Source organism: Aspergillus oryzae, chromosome 3, assembly GCF_000184455.2.
Source record: "Aspergillus oryzae RIB40 DNA, chromosome 3".
In the NCBI taxonomy this organism is placed as follows: Eukaryota; Fungi; Ascomycota; class Eurotiomycetes; order Eurotiales; family Aspergillaceae; genus Aspergillus; species Aspergillus oryzae.
In genome coordinates, this window is record NC_036437.1 from 4,136,728 (window position 1) to 4,151,686 (window position 14,959).

Genomic DNA, 14,959 nt, shown 5'->3' on the forward strand with positions numbered 1-14,959 from the left:
AGACATTCATCTCGGTTCTCTGCCTTCGACTTGGGTTATTTCATTCATGAACTCTTTGGTAGTACTGCGCATTGCCTATTTTTCTAGATTTCATCCTCAGAGCCTTGGGTAAACGAGCTTGATGGACGGAAAATACCGCCGACAAGGTGCAGAATATGGACTACACGAAACATTACAAAAAGCAGTTAGAGTATATGCATCTTCAATAAGCTTACAGAACTCAATCGTAACTTATGTTCTATATACCTGAAACTCAAAAAGCAGTAAAAGCTCTCACCCCGGGTGGTATTTCGGCTACTCAGCCCTGGGGCTGGCTGGAATCATTCTGCTGGGAGCATTTTGCACCTGGTATAGTATCTGCTTATCGCGAGCTAAAGAGTAAACAACAACAAGCTCTAGTTTGCTTATGAGGGCATAACCGGGTAGCTAGCCATAGACTTTCTTGCTATATTTCTCAACAACCTCTGTCGCCCTATCAGCAAAAATATGCTGAAGATCTCGAGGAAGCAGTTGGAACCACAATGCATGAATATCAGGTCCATCTAGGCCTACCTATCAAGGTATCCGCGGACATGCCCATAGGAAGCGGCAGGTTCTGGTGTTGGCAAGGGGGTTGGTACAAACGCCCGTCTAATACTATGTGATAGAACCATATTTGCCATTTATTTTGAGATAATGCTATCCAAAAATCCATCAGAGAAAGACTCCGTAATTTCACAGCAATATACATGCACGTCGGTTGAATAACAGTTATTTTTTTTAAAAAGAAAAAAAAATTTTATTTGTATACTCGGACAGGAGGGCATTATAGCTATGAAGAAGTCGACCATTTGATAAGACCAGAATGTTGGGTTTCACCACATTTGTCAGAAGAATTGTGCTACGCGTGCAAATTATACCAAGTCCAATGATAGAGTGTCAAGATAGTTTGAGAGATAACTCCTCTGACGCTTGGCTAATTCACGTGAATAACCAAACTACCTGATAATTTAGCTGTAGATATAGTACTTATAAGTTAGTGGCAAATATGATCTAATGGCGACAAAGACAGCATTTATTCCAGGGGGGAAATGGTCAATATGATCAATATGGTCACTATGGCTAGATAGCCAAAGGACTACTATTACTGCTTTCTGTATAGTTCACGATCTAGAAGGGCTCAGGCTTGTATAACCACAATTTGAAAGTTAGACATACCAATGAACCAAAGATCTAAGATGGTAACCGTTTATATAAAACCATGAACAACCGACTCACCATTATGCCTGATATCAGGATATTTGGTGCATAATCACTTTTTCTTCTTCCATTGACTACAGTCATAAAATAAACTGATCTAATCATTGTGCGACTGGCAATGCTAGTCAGAATGTCGCCTAGTTCCTTTCTAAACCGTTCATTCTAGTCACACTTAAGCTCGAGCATATATTCCCAAAGATCGTGGCGTCGTTCAAGGTATCGATCTATTGCGTCTCGGGGGAAAATGTACTCCATGCCAAAGACAGCTGTCAGGGAAGATTCTCACCCCCATACCTCCAATCCCGATGAAAGAGTCTTTACAACGTTCCTAGCCGATGGTTGAGTTGTATATGTATTCACCGTCATCGGATAAATGGCAGTCTGGCACTCAGTTCAAGCAATGGCGAAATTGGAGGCCGAGAGTTGCTTGATACCACTTCATATCCGAGACATTTTCCCCGGGCACTTAAAATCAAGGCAGCAGTGGGAAATCATTAGGGTTGGGTATATGAGGTTGTAGAATTAAACAAAGAATAATAGAGTATTAGGGCTGCAATGACTAAGCAGCAATAAGTGCCGAAAATACGTACAGATCACATGATATCAAACTCCGGCGACCGCCCGAAAGGAGCAGTTATTGAACTGTTGTTTCCACCGACAACTCGACTGATACAACTACTCGCTGCCTGCGGTCGAAGCAGATCCAGCATTCATTAAATCCAGTGGCAAATACTGTCCTGGATGTATTCGTCAATGCAGCGAGGCAGGCTGCTTTCGTCTGTTGCACGACCCTGCCGATTTATTGCGCGCCGCCGATATCCCGCAGTTGTCTGCTCGACTCCTCGTCGATTCCATCTTTCACGAGGATGGCAATCATCAGCTCCCCCAGACCCTGAAGATGCACGCAGTTCCTCTCCGGCAAGTGTCACCAGTGATATTCCGACCCTAAATGCCGAACACACCGTACCCGGACATGATGCCTCGTCGATTGCATCGCCCTCTGCAGAGCGTGCCGGGAAAAAGGAGTCAAGTCCATATGGGTCGGCCGTGCGAAGAGCGTTGAGGAACAGGAAATCGCTCAAGGAATGGGCTGCGCCGGCTGCAACTATTCCTTGCTGGTTTTATGAACGTAATACTGTGGCCAACGGAGGCGAAAGTCATGCCGCTTCAGATTTTCCACAACAAGTCAAGATAAGCAAACCGGAACCGGAGACGGTCAGGGAGACAACTGATGGCATGGCTCATGGTGGTAGTGGTGATGGAGAGCCGTCGGAATCCAGTGGTGTGCCCGATACCGGGGAGCGGTACGCTTTGACCGAGGCGTTGTGGGAGGAGCTGTGCGCATCTGCGAAGGCGGGCTTACGACTTCCCCCTGCAAAATATGCGAAAGAACCTTCGGCACGAAAGTCCCATCTCGTTCTTCAGTACCCCGGTGCAGATGGCATTTTGTTTCTAGATGCGGTTGTAAAAAGGCTAGCGCAGGAACTTGGTGCGGATGTGGTGACGCTCAATGCTCAAGATATTGCGCAACTATGCAGCGAACAGGACCTAGAGGATGTCGGTACGACCTCTCCTATTAGATCTCTTGGTTACGATGTATACCGTCCAACGGCTCCGGAACCCTGGCAAGACGACAGCATGGGCGAAGGAGATGATGAAGCTGAGGTTGAGATCTCTCCGCGCAGTTTGCGATCTGGTCTGAAGGGTCCAAGGTTTATCACTATTGAAAGTTCTCGAGAGGCAGGCGACATTCCTCTTCCCGGTATACTTGGTCTGAAATCGTTAGTCTCTGCGTTCAACGGGCCTGTGGATGGCTCGGGAGCATCATCAAACCCCACGGATCGAGCAGAGGACCGACGGCTCCAACTCATCAATGAGCTCATTTCCTCCGCTAGTGGGCCGAAACGGAAGTCAACCACCGAAGTATCTTTGGACAAGCCTACGGAATCTAGAGCTTCTGAAAACAAACCACCTGTCCGCGATGTGATCGTGCAGATCCAGGACTATGGAGAAATTCAGGCTACTCGCGAAGGGGCTAGATTTATTTACTTATTGCAAAAAGCTATTCAAGACCGTAGAAGGGATGGGTCTCGTGTTCTATTTGTTGGAACTGCCTCACAAGACGCCGCTTCGGAATCAGATGCATCAAGACTAATGCAAAACGCATTTGATGACCAATTCTCTCAAATGCTTGTCATCACACCTGCTATGGGATTAGAAGCAGCAGAGAAAATTTTCACGGATGACCGGAAAAGACGAACCTTGGATATCAACATCCGCCATATTCAAGATATGCTTCGGACACGGCTGGACAATACTTCCACCCTCGAAGATGACATATTCCGAAACCGTGCTTGGCCTCTGGATGCGTCCGTTGTGAAAGAGTCCGGACTTGATGAACGGTACTGGCCCTACAGCCAGGTGCATTGGGCCACAACACTCGCACTTGGAAGTCTTGGCTCCGACGAACTCTTTGGTTTCCAGCATATTCAGAAGGGCATTGAAATGATGCAGAGAACAGATCGCATTAAGAATGACTGGATGCAAGAGAAAGCACCCAAAACGAAGCACACGGAGACTGGTAATGATCGAGAGCGGCTGTTGAGTTCCTTACGCAAAACCTGCAATTCACACGAGAAAAAGTTGCTGAATGGGGTTGTCGACGCCAAAAGCATACGTACTACATTCTCTGATGTTCACGTCCCTCCAGAGACCATCGATGCCCTGAAGACGCTCACATCGCTTTCTCTCATTCGCCCGGAAGCTTTTACCTATGGTGTTCTCGCTACGGATAAGATTCCCGGCTTACTACTCTATGGGCCTCCCGGCACCGGTAAGACTCTCCTTGCCAAAGCCGTAGCTCGTGAGAGTGGAGCCACCGTCCTTGAGGTCAGTGGTTCCGAGGTCTATGACATGTATGTCGGTGAGGGTGAGAAAAATGTCAAGGCTATCTTCACATTGGCCAAGAAGCTGAGCCCGTGTGTTGTATTCATTGACGAAGCAGATGCTATCTTCTGCTCGCGGACCGGAGCCAGCAGTCGCACATCCCATCGGGAGCTCATTAACCAATTTTTGCGAGAATGGGACGGTATGAATGACCTGTCGGCTTTCATTATGGTTGCCACCAACCGACCATTTGATCTCGATGATGCTGTTCTGCGGCGTCTCCCTAGGCGACTGCTCGTGGACCTGCCCCTTGAACAAGATCGACTGGCCATCCTTAAGATCCACTTGAAGGAAGAGAATCTCGATAGCTCTGTTGACCTCGCTGAGCTAGCTCGCCGCACTCAGCTCTATTCTGGATCCGATTTGAAGAACCTTTCCGTCGCCGCGGCTCTAGCCTGCGTCCGGGAGGAGAATGACCTGGCGGCTCAGCACCAGGGCGACGAGCCCTACCAATACCCAGAAAGACGTACGCTGACCTGGAAGCATTTCGAGCGTGGAATGGAGGAGATCAGCGCCTCAATAAGCGAGGACATGTCGTCACTCTCGGCGATCCGCAAGTTCGACGAGCAGTATGGCGACCGCAAGAGTCGGCGTAAGAAGAGCCCTGGATGGGGATTCACACCTGCTAGCACCGAGGAGGCTAGTTCCGATGCTGCGCGCGTACGGACATGACATGACTACAATATGGGAACATTTTAGACGGTTTGGTGTTCATTCTTGCGACAATAGGATTTGGGATCTCACGCGACGACTTTGTATACTATTAGCGATATGATAAACCTGTATCAATACATACCATAGGCTGAAAAGTGACACATAATTTGCTGAATTATATACTATTTATATATCCCGTCATCGTCAGAAATGCATCATGAAGCCCAACGGTGGCTGTTAGTTATAATATCCTCAGCCCTATCAGATCCGCAGACGATTTCGGCGATGACATCGACGAGTAAATCTCCACCTTTTTCGTCGTCGAAATCATCACCCGACCAACTCTCTCTTCTCACCCCCTCTTGAGAGTTACTTCGTGGGAAACCAGAAGAGGGACTCGAGAGACAAGAGTCTTACAATCTACTACTTATTATCATTAGAATCACCATCAACAACCCAATATCCCTATACTAACCAACTCATTTTCTCCTCACGCAACAACTCCACACGACCTTTTACCCCTCACAAAACGCTCCGCTAAACCACCAACACAAACCTCCACACACACAAAAATAACCCCCCAAAAATACATTTAAAAATGGCCACCGAAGCGCGCGACTCTGCAATCCGTGAAGCAAAGCTTTACGTCCGCGAAATCGTTCGCAACGACTGGACTTTCCATCCCTCTACCGACGCGGGCGCACCAGCTTCCGCAACCCCCACGCCGCCTGAACAGGAAGTCACAGCATGGCGACTGCGCACATACGACAGCTCCGCGTCGGAGCTGGAGCCGCTTTCTTCGCCTACGATCGCCAGTCCGCCTAGCGGGTATGACTCTGCGCAGATTGAGAGTCCGATTTTGTCGCCGGAGGGGGACGAGAGGACCGAGCGGAGGCGCAAGCGGCGCAGGCAGATGGAGGAGGAGATGCGGTGGAATGAGGGGCTGAGGACTTGGGTGGAGCGGCGGGATGCGTGGACGTGCGCGAAATCGAGGGAGGAGATTATTGCGAGGAGGCAGCTGAAGCAAGCGCAAGCTCAAGCGGAGGGTACTATTATCAACGAGGACCAGGGTGCGTCGTCTGGGTCTGCTTTTTCGAGGCCGGCTTCGTCTTCTTCACGAGATGAGGAGAATCTTGCGGCGAAGACCGAGGCCTCACTTTCTGTTGCGGAGAAGGAGGAATCGGGTCCGTCGTCGGTGTCTGCTCAGCCCCAGCAGGGTGAAGATCACAAGGAATCTACTGAGACGGGGGCCACAGAGCCGGAGATTGCTCTGCAACAAACAGCGACAGATGATGCTACGGGTACTGTCGCGAATGCTACGACGCCCGCTCCTGCACCCGCTACCGCTGCAGCTACCGCGACTGCCTCTTCAAAAGCCCACCAGGGCTCTGAAGACCCCTACGTCCCTGTCGTACCCTCACTGATCTCCACCTCTAACCCCATCCGCGCTTCAATCACCCCCGCCATGTACCCCTCCATCTACTCAAAGGTCGTCGTGCAGGGCCTGACCCCCACGGTCCCGATCAACCTGGCCGACGTCACAAAGGCAATGGTCCAAGGCTGGAAAGCAGACGGCCAATGGCCGCCCAAACCAGCCACCACCAACCTCGTGCTCCAAGATACCGCGACGGTGCCCAAGACCGCCGAGGACGGACAACCATCATCGCCAGAGTCGAAGAGGAGATCGGGCGTTGTCGGCGCGGTCCGCAAGGTACTGCATTTCTCGGGGTTCCATCCGCATCCTTTCCATCGGCGCTCGAGTCATAGCGCTCAAGGGGATGTTAGCGGTGCTGTGAACACCGAGACTGCGGGGAAGTAGATTTGATTTCTTTGTCGGTTCCTAGTTTACGATCTTCTCTTTCTTCTTCCTTCTTCGTCTTTTACTATTGCCGTTATCTAGTTCTTTTGGATGCTGTCATGTTATGGTCAACTACGCGTTCTCTTCCCCTCCACCTCATCTACTTTTTTCTTTTTTTGTGAATGTCGACATCTATCAGTGTACTATTGATAATATCTGGGATATGTACGATTGACGTGACGTCAGAAGCAATGATCCTACCCCTCCCTTGAATGTTCCTCTACGTGTATGTATAATGCGAATGATCTCCTTGCATAAACACCGAAGACGCATGTTTGGACGTCATGCTTGACGAATGAAAGTGGTCATTAGTCAATTCATTGAATGCGCTTCCTTCTATTCAATCACCCATACAAACAAACAAACACTAAAGTACATACATACATGGTTCATGCTATGAGTTATGATATGATTTCGGTAGTTCATCAATTCCATCCAACCTAAAAACACCATGTGCAGACCGTACCAAGCAAACCAGCATACGCCTCTTATTAACAAAATGCGCCATTATTAGCCCCAATAGATAATGGTGGAAGTGGAATTCACTTAATGGAAAGTATCAAATGAGTCAAGAGCCCGTAGCGTATCCAAGAAATTCCGAGCAGCATCGTCGAGAATCGCCAAGGGGAAATTCTCCAAGTTCGCAGCCATGGATGGCTCTAGGTTTACCTCCTGCGGATGGTGGCCGCCGCGGCGAGTAAAGTAGTATTTGCCTTGGTGTCTGGACCAGCTCTCGTTGATGTAGGTCCGGAGTTCGCGCGTTGCGGAGATGCGGATTTCTTGGAAAAATTTGGGGGCGTTGGTAGGTGTGTTCTCGGTCGTGAAGATGTTGGATGGGTGGGGGATGTTTTCGGGGTCGATTATGAGTAGCTGGTCATGCAGGAAAGATGTGCTGAACAGTATGAACTGCCGGAATGCGTGTATCTGAGATATGATGTTGTCGCCTACGTCGGTGGATCGATCAATGTAGTCCACTACTCGCAGGGACGACGTTATCATCTCGATGAAAGAAGCAACTGTGATTACCACTGGAGGTTCTTTGAGCATGTTGGCATTATCAACGATGCTGTGCAGAGCATGATACGAGGACTGGAAGACTGAGCCGAAAATACCCACGACTGATGCAACACAGTCCGTATCTGTGGCATCTATATGGAAGAGCAATTCTTTAAATGTGTGTGATATAGTCTGTATGATCGGTTGACTCAGCAGCCATGCACCGGGGTTGCTGAAAGCCGTCTGAAGATAGGCTGGGAACACAGACTGCAACAAGGTAGCCCTCAGGGTTGGCTTAACCGGATCTCCCGCTTCATAAGTATGTGCTATGGAAGTCTGTAACTGGTCGACAAGGTAGACCTGCTGACCGTCTATAGCAGCTCGCTCTGATATGCCCTGAACGAACATGATCAAGGTTTTTGCGACCTTTTCAGATGAGAGCTTCGGCTCGTAGCCCTTCAAACGTGCAACAATGTACGTCGGATCGGTTGAAGGCAAAGGAAACGAGGTTGGATCGGTAAAGAACGGGTCAACGGGACAGATATCTCTCGTATGCTGCTGCAAGAAGCCGACAACCCGGTGGACAAAGTCCACATAAGCCCCCTGTGCACTTGCTGCGCTGCTGCCCAGTTCCTGATAATTTGCCTTCATTGAGGACATCATTGTCTGGATGAGTTCACGGTACTCTTGCTTCTCAGTCGAAAGCGCTCTACTTGCTGTAATCTCCAGGTCTTGGACGTGTGCGCGCATATTTGACAGTAGACTTGATATTAGAGACAACCGACGTTGACTGAGTTGTTCCAGCGTGATTGAGTATCGACCATCCTTTCTATCCGCAGAAAAAGGTAAATTCTGCAACAAAGTGTTGTTCGAGTCGCAATTCAACAATGCCTCAGTCAAAGAGTGTTGGAATTTCAACATCGATACTCGTTCAACTAAGCTCGACATCCACATCCCCAGGACTTGCATTTTGCATTCACACATGAATCGAGCATCTTTTTCAATGCAGCTTGCCAAGAACTTAGGCGTGAACTTTCTAGTTTGCGCCGTCTTTCGAAGCACGGCCCAAGAATCACCATCGTAAAGGCTAAGATAATTATCCCAATGCCGGAAACCATTTTTCACAAGCACTTGGGCGATAGAAGTCCAACAATCGACAACATTTAGGAGAATTGCGTCTTCCGGGCAGTGGTCCTCACCAAAACTGTTAGATACAAGCTGGGATACCGCTGGGTGAAGGACCTTCTCCATGTATTCAATTCCTTGGGGATGAGTGGCGAGAGAAAACTCGTCCCCGTACATTGCCTCGATATCGGCCCAATCTCCGTACTCTTGGCTATCTTCATCCACTGGCGCTGGCGGGTTTGCTGATCCAGTAGCAGAGGCGGAGCTGCACTTCTGAACATAGGCCTTTAACAACTGCAGAGCCTCTGACACTGTCGTATTGACACGAGCAAGTCTAGGGTCGAACAGCCCCAATACTACACTGATAGGTGACTTAGAAATCAGTCTATGGGCATGCTCCAGTGTTGGGGCTGATTGAATTGCATTCTGTAAGCTATTCAGGGCGGTCTTCAGTAGAGACTCGATTTGTCTCTGATTCTGTGAAATCGTCCGTTCGATCAGCTGGTGAGAAAATTGATTGTCCTTTGTGTTTTGCGCTTCTATCTCTCTTCGAGCAAGCATGTGCTGTTTAATGAATTCACTAACAAAGTAACTATGCCAATCAGCAAATGCTTCTAACCCAGATACATCCTCATCTGTGGACAACTTGAAGCGCACAAGTCTGGCCCATGATCGAATGCTGATATTGCAAGTTTCGCGGTGCGAATTCGCAGGATGTACAAGGTTCTTTATCGCCTCTAATCGAGGTCGACACCCATCTGGGACCGCGAAGTATAACGTGCAAAGCAGATCGTGGTGGTTTCTTAAGGCATCCAAATCTGCCTGGTGGATAGGCTGTTCTTTTGGGTATACTCGGCCGTGGTTTGGTAATAGACGCCAAGCGAAATTCCGTACTTTCTTCTTATCATACCTCTTAGACAAGGAGCGTAAGCCACTAGCAATAATCTTTAAAAAGATGTGGAAGCATGGATCACTCGGTGTGACGTCAAGGGATGGGTTGTGGTCAAGCTCATCTAAAAACGAGGGAGATGTGTAGTTCTCTTCCTGTTTCAGATTATACAAAGTGTTTCTCGCAAAGAAATCGTAGAGCGTATCTAAGATTAGTTTGCAATCCCTCCACCCCCAGCCGTTGATAAGATGAAAGCATCTGTGAAACAAAGCTCGGCAGTAAGTGTTGTAGGAGATAGATGCTGAAGTATTGGGCTCATAGCTTTCCAAAACAGGGCACAGCAATTGTTTCACTATTTTCCAGTTGTTGCAAGTTTCGCTGAAACGTGATCCAATCCGGGCGATTCCAAGAGCGTCAATTTCGCCCAACGGTAGTGTAGTAAATAGCCAATGCCACCCGCTTTCTAAGCGATCGATATTCTTTGTATTGCTCTGGTCGCTGATTGCCAACAAAGAGTCGGCAATGAGCTCTTCAAAGAAGCCTTTCAGTGTTTCCGTACTGTACAATACCTGTCGAACAATGATATAGGCCTCAACGGCTGGGTATTCGTCTCGGACCCCTTTGTCGCGTTGTTCGCAGACCTTGTTATTTCCGAGGAATTTGCGAATATTGATTTTTCCTACTTCGCTCGAGATAACTGCAAAGGCTTGCCTAGAAGCTGACCTCATGAGTTCCAAGACCTCTTCTGTCACGCTGTCATTAACAAGGGTATGACAGGCTACCTGGTATGTTAAGTTGGCGAATACGACGTTGTAAGAAGCAATTCTTGTACGATACTCCGTCCCTCGACCTGTCGGCGAGACCATGGAGGTTAAATTATCATTGACCTTGGAAATAAGCGCATGGGCCCTCGTTATAAAGCCTGTTCTATCGATAGGATCGATAAACGTTAGAGCCTCCGTAATGTACTTGACCAGGGTCCTGTATATAGTGTAGGTGAGGTTGGGTGCGTTATCAGTGGCCGCCTCTGTGGACATTGTGTCGCTCTTTTCCATTTCCTCAAGCATGTCATCAAATGCAATGCCAAGTTCAGAGGACACAGCGTCATTCCAAGGTCCCCACCGAAAAGTTCGACCCCTAACATTTGCAGTAAAAATGCCAGCGTTTTGGTCGAGATCACGCTTGCCGATCTCAAGCGAACGATTGAATTCCCCACTTCCAATAAACGAAGATTCGTGGAAAAAGGTTCCCAGGCACAGAGGCGTGATGCTAAAATCCGTAGAGTACGAGCGTTGAAAGCCGCTTAGTCCGTCCGAAACTCCTTTACTGGGGTGTGCATCTTTCCCTTGCGCCCTAGGAGGATCTAAATCTGTGGACAGGATAAGTTGATTCGTACCTTCAGTGGTGCTAACATCCAATCTCATAGGAATACGTTTCTTCAACTTCCGCTTGATTTGAACTGGACGCTTTGGGAGCGATACGCTCGCATCATTCGACTCGCGAGTGAAGGTGCTTCCCCGCGCCTTAGCATGAACAGATGCTTGACCACTGTCGACAAGAAATCGATTCAGTATTATATTTCGGTCTACAGTATCGGGCAAGCGTTTTTGCCAAGTATTTTGGTTGAGTAGGGAAAGTGACCTTTGAAAGGATGGAGCTCGGGAAACGTTAAGACTGGCCATTTCAAGCCCGACAGGTCTTGGGTCGTTTCTTTTTAGGGAGGAAACAACAACGTTTCTCCGGACAAACCAGTTGTTGCCATACTGAATACGCTGCATAGGCTTCTCTGAAATGGGGGGCGCTGTAGTAGGTGGTGGAGCTTCCGGAGCTGGCATCTGACTCTGGACGACATTAGTATCGCCCTGTTGTGTCGCTGGTCCAGCAATGATGGGGTGGTCTTTGTTTATTTCCCCAGATACGTGGTTTCCGGCTCCAATTTTCATATTTGAGGAAAGGTCCGCCAATGGTGGTCGCCTGGGGGGCTTTGCATGGGGCCTGGGTAATTTCGACTGTCGAATACGCCCGGCGCGCCATTCACGCAGCGATGTGTTAGCATCTTCTGTGTCCAGGGCTGAGCTCATCTTGATGACTTTGTTTGAAGGACTTCGTCTGCCCCTATCCTGACGAGACCGTGCTTTGCGAGCAGCAACTCTGAGGAACTGTGGCTGCTCGTTTCGAGGCCGAGAAGCAACATCGGGAGCATCCAATATACCAAGCTTCGGAGGAGTGCGTGAGGATTGTCTCTTCTTTTCCCGCCTATAGATGGGATCGGTAAGCCTAGCTTGTTTTTGAAGGCGAGGCCGCTTAGCATGACTGTCGGAGCGAGTAAAATGGCTCTCAGGCCTTTGCCGTTTTTGGCCTCCCTTTTGGCTCCGAGGAGCTGAAGTCTCACGCGTTGCTGATGGAAACATGTAATCAATGCGATTGTCTTCTGGAATGTCCTCGCCCATATCTTCCGCTAGGAATGAGTCATCGAAACCGACCAAGTTGGCCAGTATCTGCCGCGCATTGCTTTGGCCATCATTGTCGTCATCTTCATCTGCATCACTACCATCAGAGTCAGCTAGATGCCATAGTGATGCTAAATGCTCGACCGGATTCGACGAAGTTGAGGGACCAGTTCTCTTGGTTATCTTTTTAGCGACACCCTTGGCGTTTTCTGTTCTGGAATTCTTGTCGCGATGCCGCTGTGTAGAACTCAATTGTGTATCCTTCTGTCTTTGTTGGTCTAACCTCAGCCATGAAGCCGGAAGTACACCTTTGATTCTTCGTTGAAATTCACGAACATCCTCTTCAGGCTCCTCCCCTTCGTCTTCTTCATCCTCTCCATCATTCTCGGAGGCGGAATGAGAATGATGAGAGGCTATCGACCGGGCATCAGCAAGCTCTCGATCAACGGGCCCGTTGCCTGTGGTGGTGGCATCTTGACCTCTCCGCCTCCGGACTGTGCTAGGCGTGTTTAACGTTGGCGGCGTGAACCCACGAGGGAACCGAAACTCAGTGGGATTCCATGGGGCCTGCGGTGAGGAATTACTTCCAGAGCGTGGCGGACTAGGCGGTATGTCCCAAGCCAAGCTATTGTTTAAGTTAATAGGCGATGTACGGTTGTTTATTACCACTTTAGGCCGAGACTGATGCCGTGATGAGTTCCGATGATCGTCTGGCCTTAATACTTTACGCCTCTTGGGCCCTCTGATTTCGTTCTCAGATAGGTTTTGATTGGGCGACTGCGGCTGACCTCCATGAAGATCTTGAGTTGCTCTTGCCGCAGAGGTAGAATTTCTTTCTGCTGGAGACGAAGGGGCATATTCGAACTCCGCAGTAGGGCTGCTCGAAGGTGGCAGGGTGCTATCAAAACTCTGGCTTTGACCTTCAGCCGCAGCTCGCATTGCTTGCTGGTATTGAGCGATGCGCACTGGTTTAATTCCTCTTGCCTTCATGAGGGTTTGATATTTCGCATCCTCCAAAAGATATGGGTGTAACTGGATGGGATTGCGCTGCCGCAGGGACCTTCGTGCTGGTTGAGACATCTCTCGCAATATATCTTCCGGGATTTCAAGAGGAGGGAGCAACGCCTCCACGTTACTCTCTGGCGGTGGATTCTCTGTATTCTCTTGATCATCTTGATCATTTTCGCCCAATGCCAAAGAGTGGAGGGACGACAGCGGCGAAGACAAAGGCGAAGGGTCGGCATTCTCGTTATTCTCCTGTTGCTCGCCAGTGTCTGGCACTTTCGAAGTAAGGCCAACCGACCTCCGAGAGATAAGATGGTCCAGCTGTAGTTCGTCTGGTGAAGAGCTAGGTACGTCCCATATGTCTTTGGGTTGTTCTCTTAACGGGGTCGCCGGTGGGCTTGGTCTTGGGCTTGGTCTTGGAGTAGCTGATAGCGTCGGGGATGGATGCGGCTTTCTCCTACGCGTGACATCCCCATCTTCCGATAGCGGTCCTTCAGCGATATTCCTAGCTTCCTTGTCGGGCACCTCCTTGGCCGTAGACTTTGCTTCCTCGTTTGCCTGGACAGACACATCGTCGAGATCTTGACTGGATGTGACAGGTCGAAGATCACTGACAATGCCGCTTTGGGGGCCATGGTGCTCCTCTTCCTCGGTGTCTTCGTCCTGGGGCCCCTGGCGAGTCGTATCGAGCGTATCAGGCGTCGGAGATGCTCCAAGCTCATCGTCACTACTCTCAAGATCCTGATTCACCTTTTCCGGGCTGCCCAACCCATCATCCTCGTCTGAGTCCGGTACAAACCCTCGTTCCCGCCATGATTCCATTGGTTTCCTTGGCGCTGATGGCCCATCTCCTTAATACCCCATTACTTCGTAGGCGTAGGCTGTAAACAAGGGATCTTCGCGCCCCCAGATACTAATTAGAGATAGATATCACCACTGATAGAAAATAAGTTTAGAGCGGTTAGTTACCAATCAAGTGGTGGCCAATTCAGAATCGCTCGAAAGTGGATGTCGGGAAGACGCGTTGAAAATGTGGGGAGACGCGACGGAAATTATTCATGGCGGAACTTTGGCGATTGATGCGGTAAATCTGTCAATGACTTCCTACTCTGGAAATCCTCCTTGGCTTCACTGGTCTCCCGCGAAACCGCCTTAACCAAAGCAAAGAAATCGTGCTGGACATTTTTCAATCTACATTTTCTTCTGACAGTACTATGAGTCGAAACTGGATCCCGGCGCTTGTAGCCATTGGAGTGGGAGTCTTTTCAGGTCGGTACTGTCCAAAATGCAAAAAGCCAGGACCTTTCACTAACATTCGCTCATTCACTGCAGGCTATTATACCTTCCAACCTTTACTGAAAGATTTGCAGATGGAGAAAGCAGGTTCCCAGCGGTACGTCGCTTTACCTACGCTAAGGATAGCTCGTCCTTCACCCCGTCCATAAGCTGATACGACGCCGTTGGATATATTCAGACTACAACTAAGGGAGCGAACTATAGCCCCTGATGGCGTTCAGACCCCAACTACAAACAACAAAGATGACTCGAACGCTCCAGACTCCGCTCAGAGCGGGAATCCGAAATAGATATCAATGGAAAGTACTCAGCTCAGTGGCGCTTGCCCAGTGCGGTGCTATGATGCTCCCAAGGCACACATGTGACCTGCCAGAGCTCGCGCTATCAGAACCCATTCTCAACTTTTTGAAAGGGCTCCCATGGAACATATAGAGTGAGTGGAAAGAGGTCCGCGTCAAACAACATCTACTGCCCTTTTTGGCAGTAAACCGGCCACTGGCG

At 49.2% G+C, this 14,959-nt stretch overlaps 3 protein-coding genes across 3 annotated transcripts; 2 read left to right on the forward strand and 1 right to left on the reverse strand.

The window, feature by feature from the left end:
- Positions 1 to 1,992: 1,992 nt before the first annotated feature.
- On the forward strand, positions 1,993 to 4,857 carry AO090026000342 (ATP-binding protein; the record flags this gene model as incomplete). Its single annotated transcript, XM_001821760.3, has 1 exon — positions 1,993 to 4,857. The coding sequence occupies one exon, from the start codon at positions 1,993 to 1,995 to the stop codon at positions 4,855 to 4,857; it is 2,865 nt and encodes a 954-aa protein (XP_001821812.3).
- Positions 4,858 to 5,437: 580 nt separating this feature from the next.
- On the forward strand, positions 5,438 to 6,658 carry AO090026000341 (DUF4050 domain-containing protein; the record flags this gene model as incomplete). The annotated part of the gene is made up of 1 exon (XM_001821759.1): positions 5,438 to 6,658. One exon carries the CDS (start codon positions 5,438 to 5,440, stop codon positions 6,656 to 6,658), a length of 1,221 nt encoding a protein of 406 aa, XP_001821811.1.
- Positions 6,659 to 7,243: 585 nt separating this feature from the next.
- On the reverse strand, positions 7,244 to 13,984 carry AO090026000340 (uncharacterized protein; the record flags this gene model as incomplete). Its single annotated transcript, XM_001821758.1, has 1 exon — positions 7,244 to 13,984. The coding sequence occupies one exon, from the start codon at positions 13,982 to 13,984 to the stop codon at positions 7,244 to 7,246; it is 6,741 nt and encodes a 2,246-aa protein (XP_001821810.1).
- Between the last annotated feature and the right edge of the window lie 975 nt (positions 13,985 to 14,959).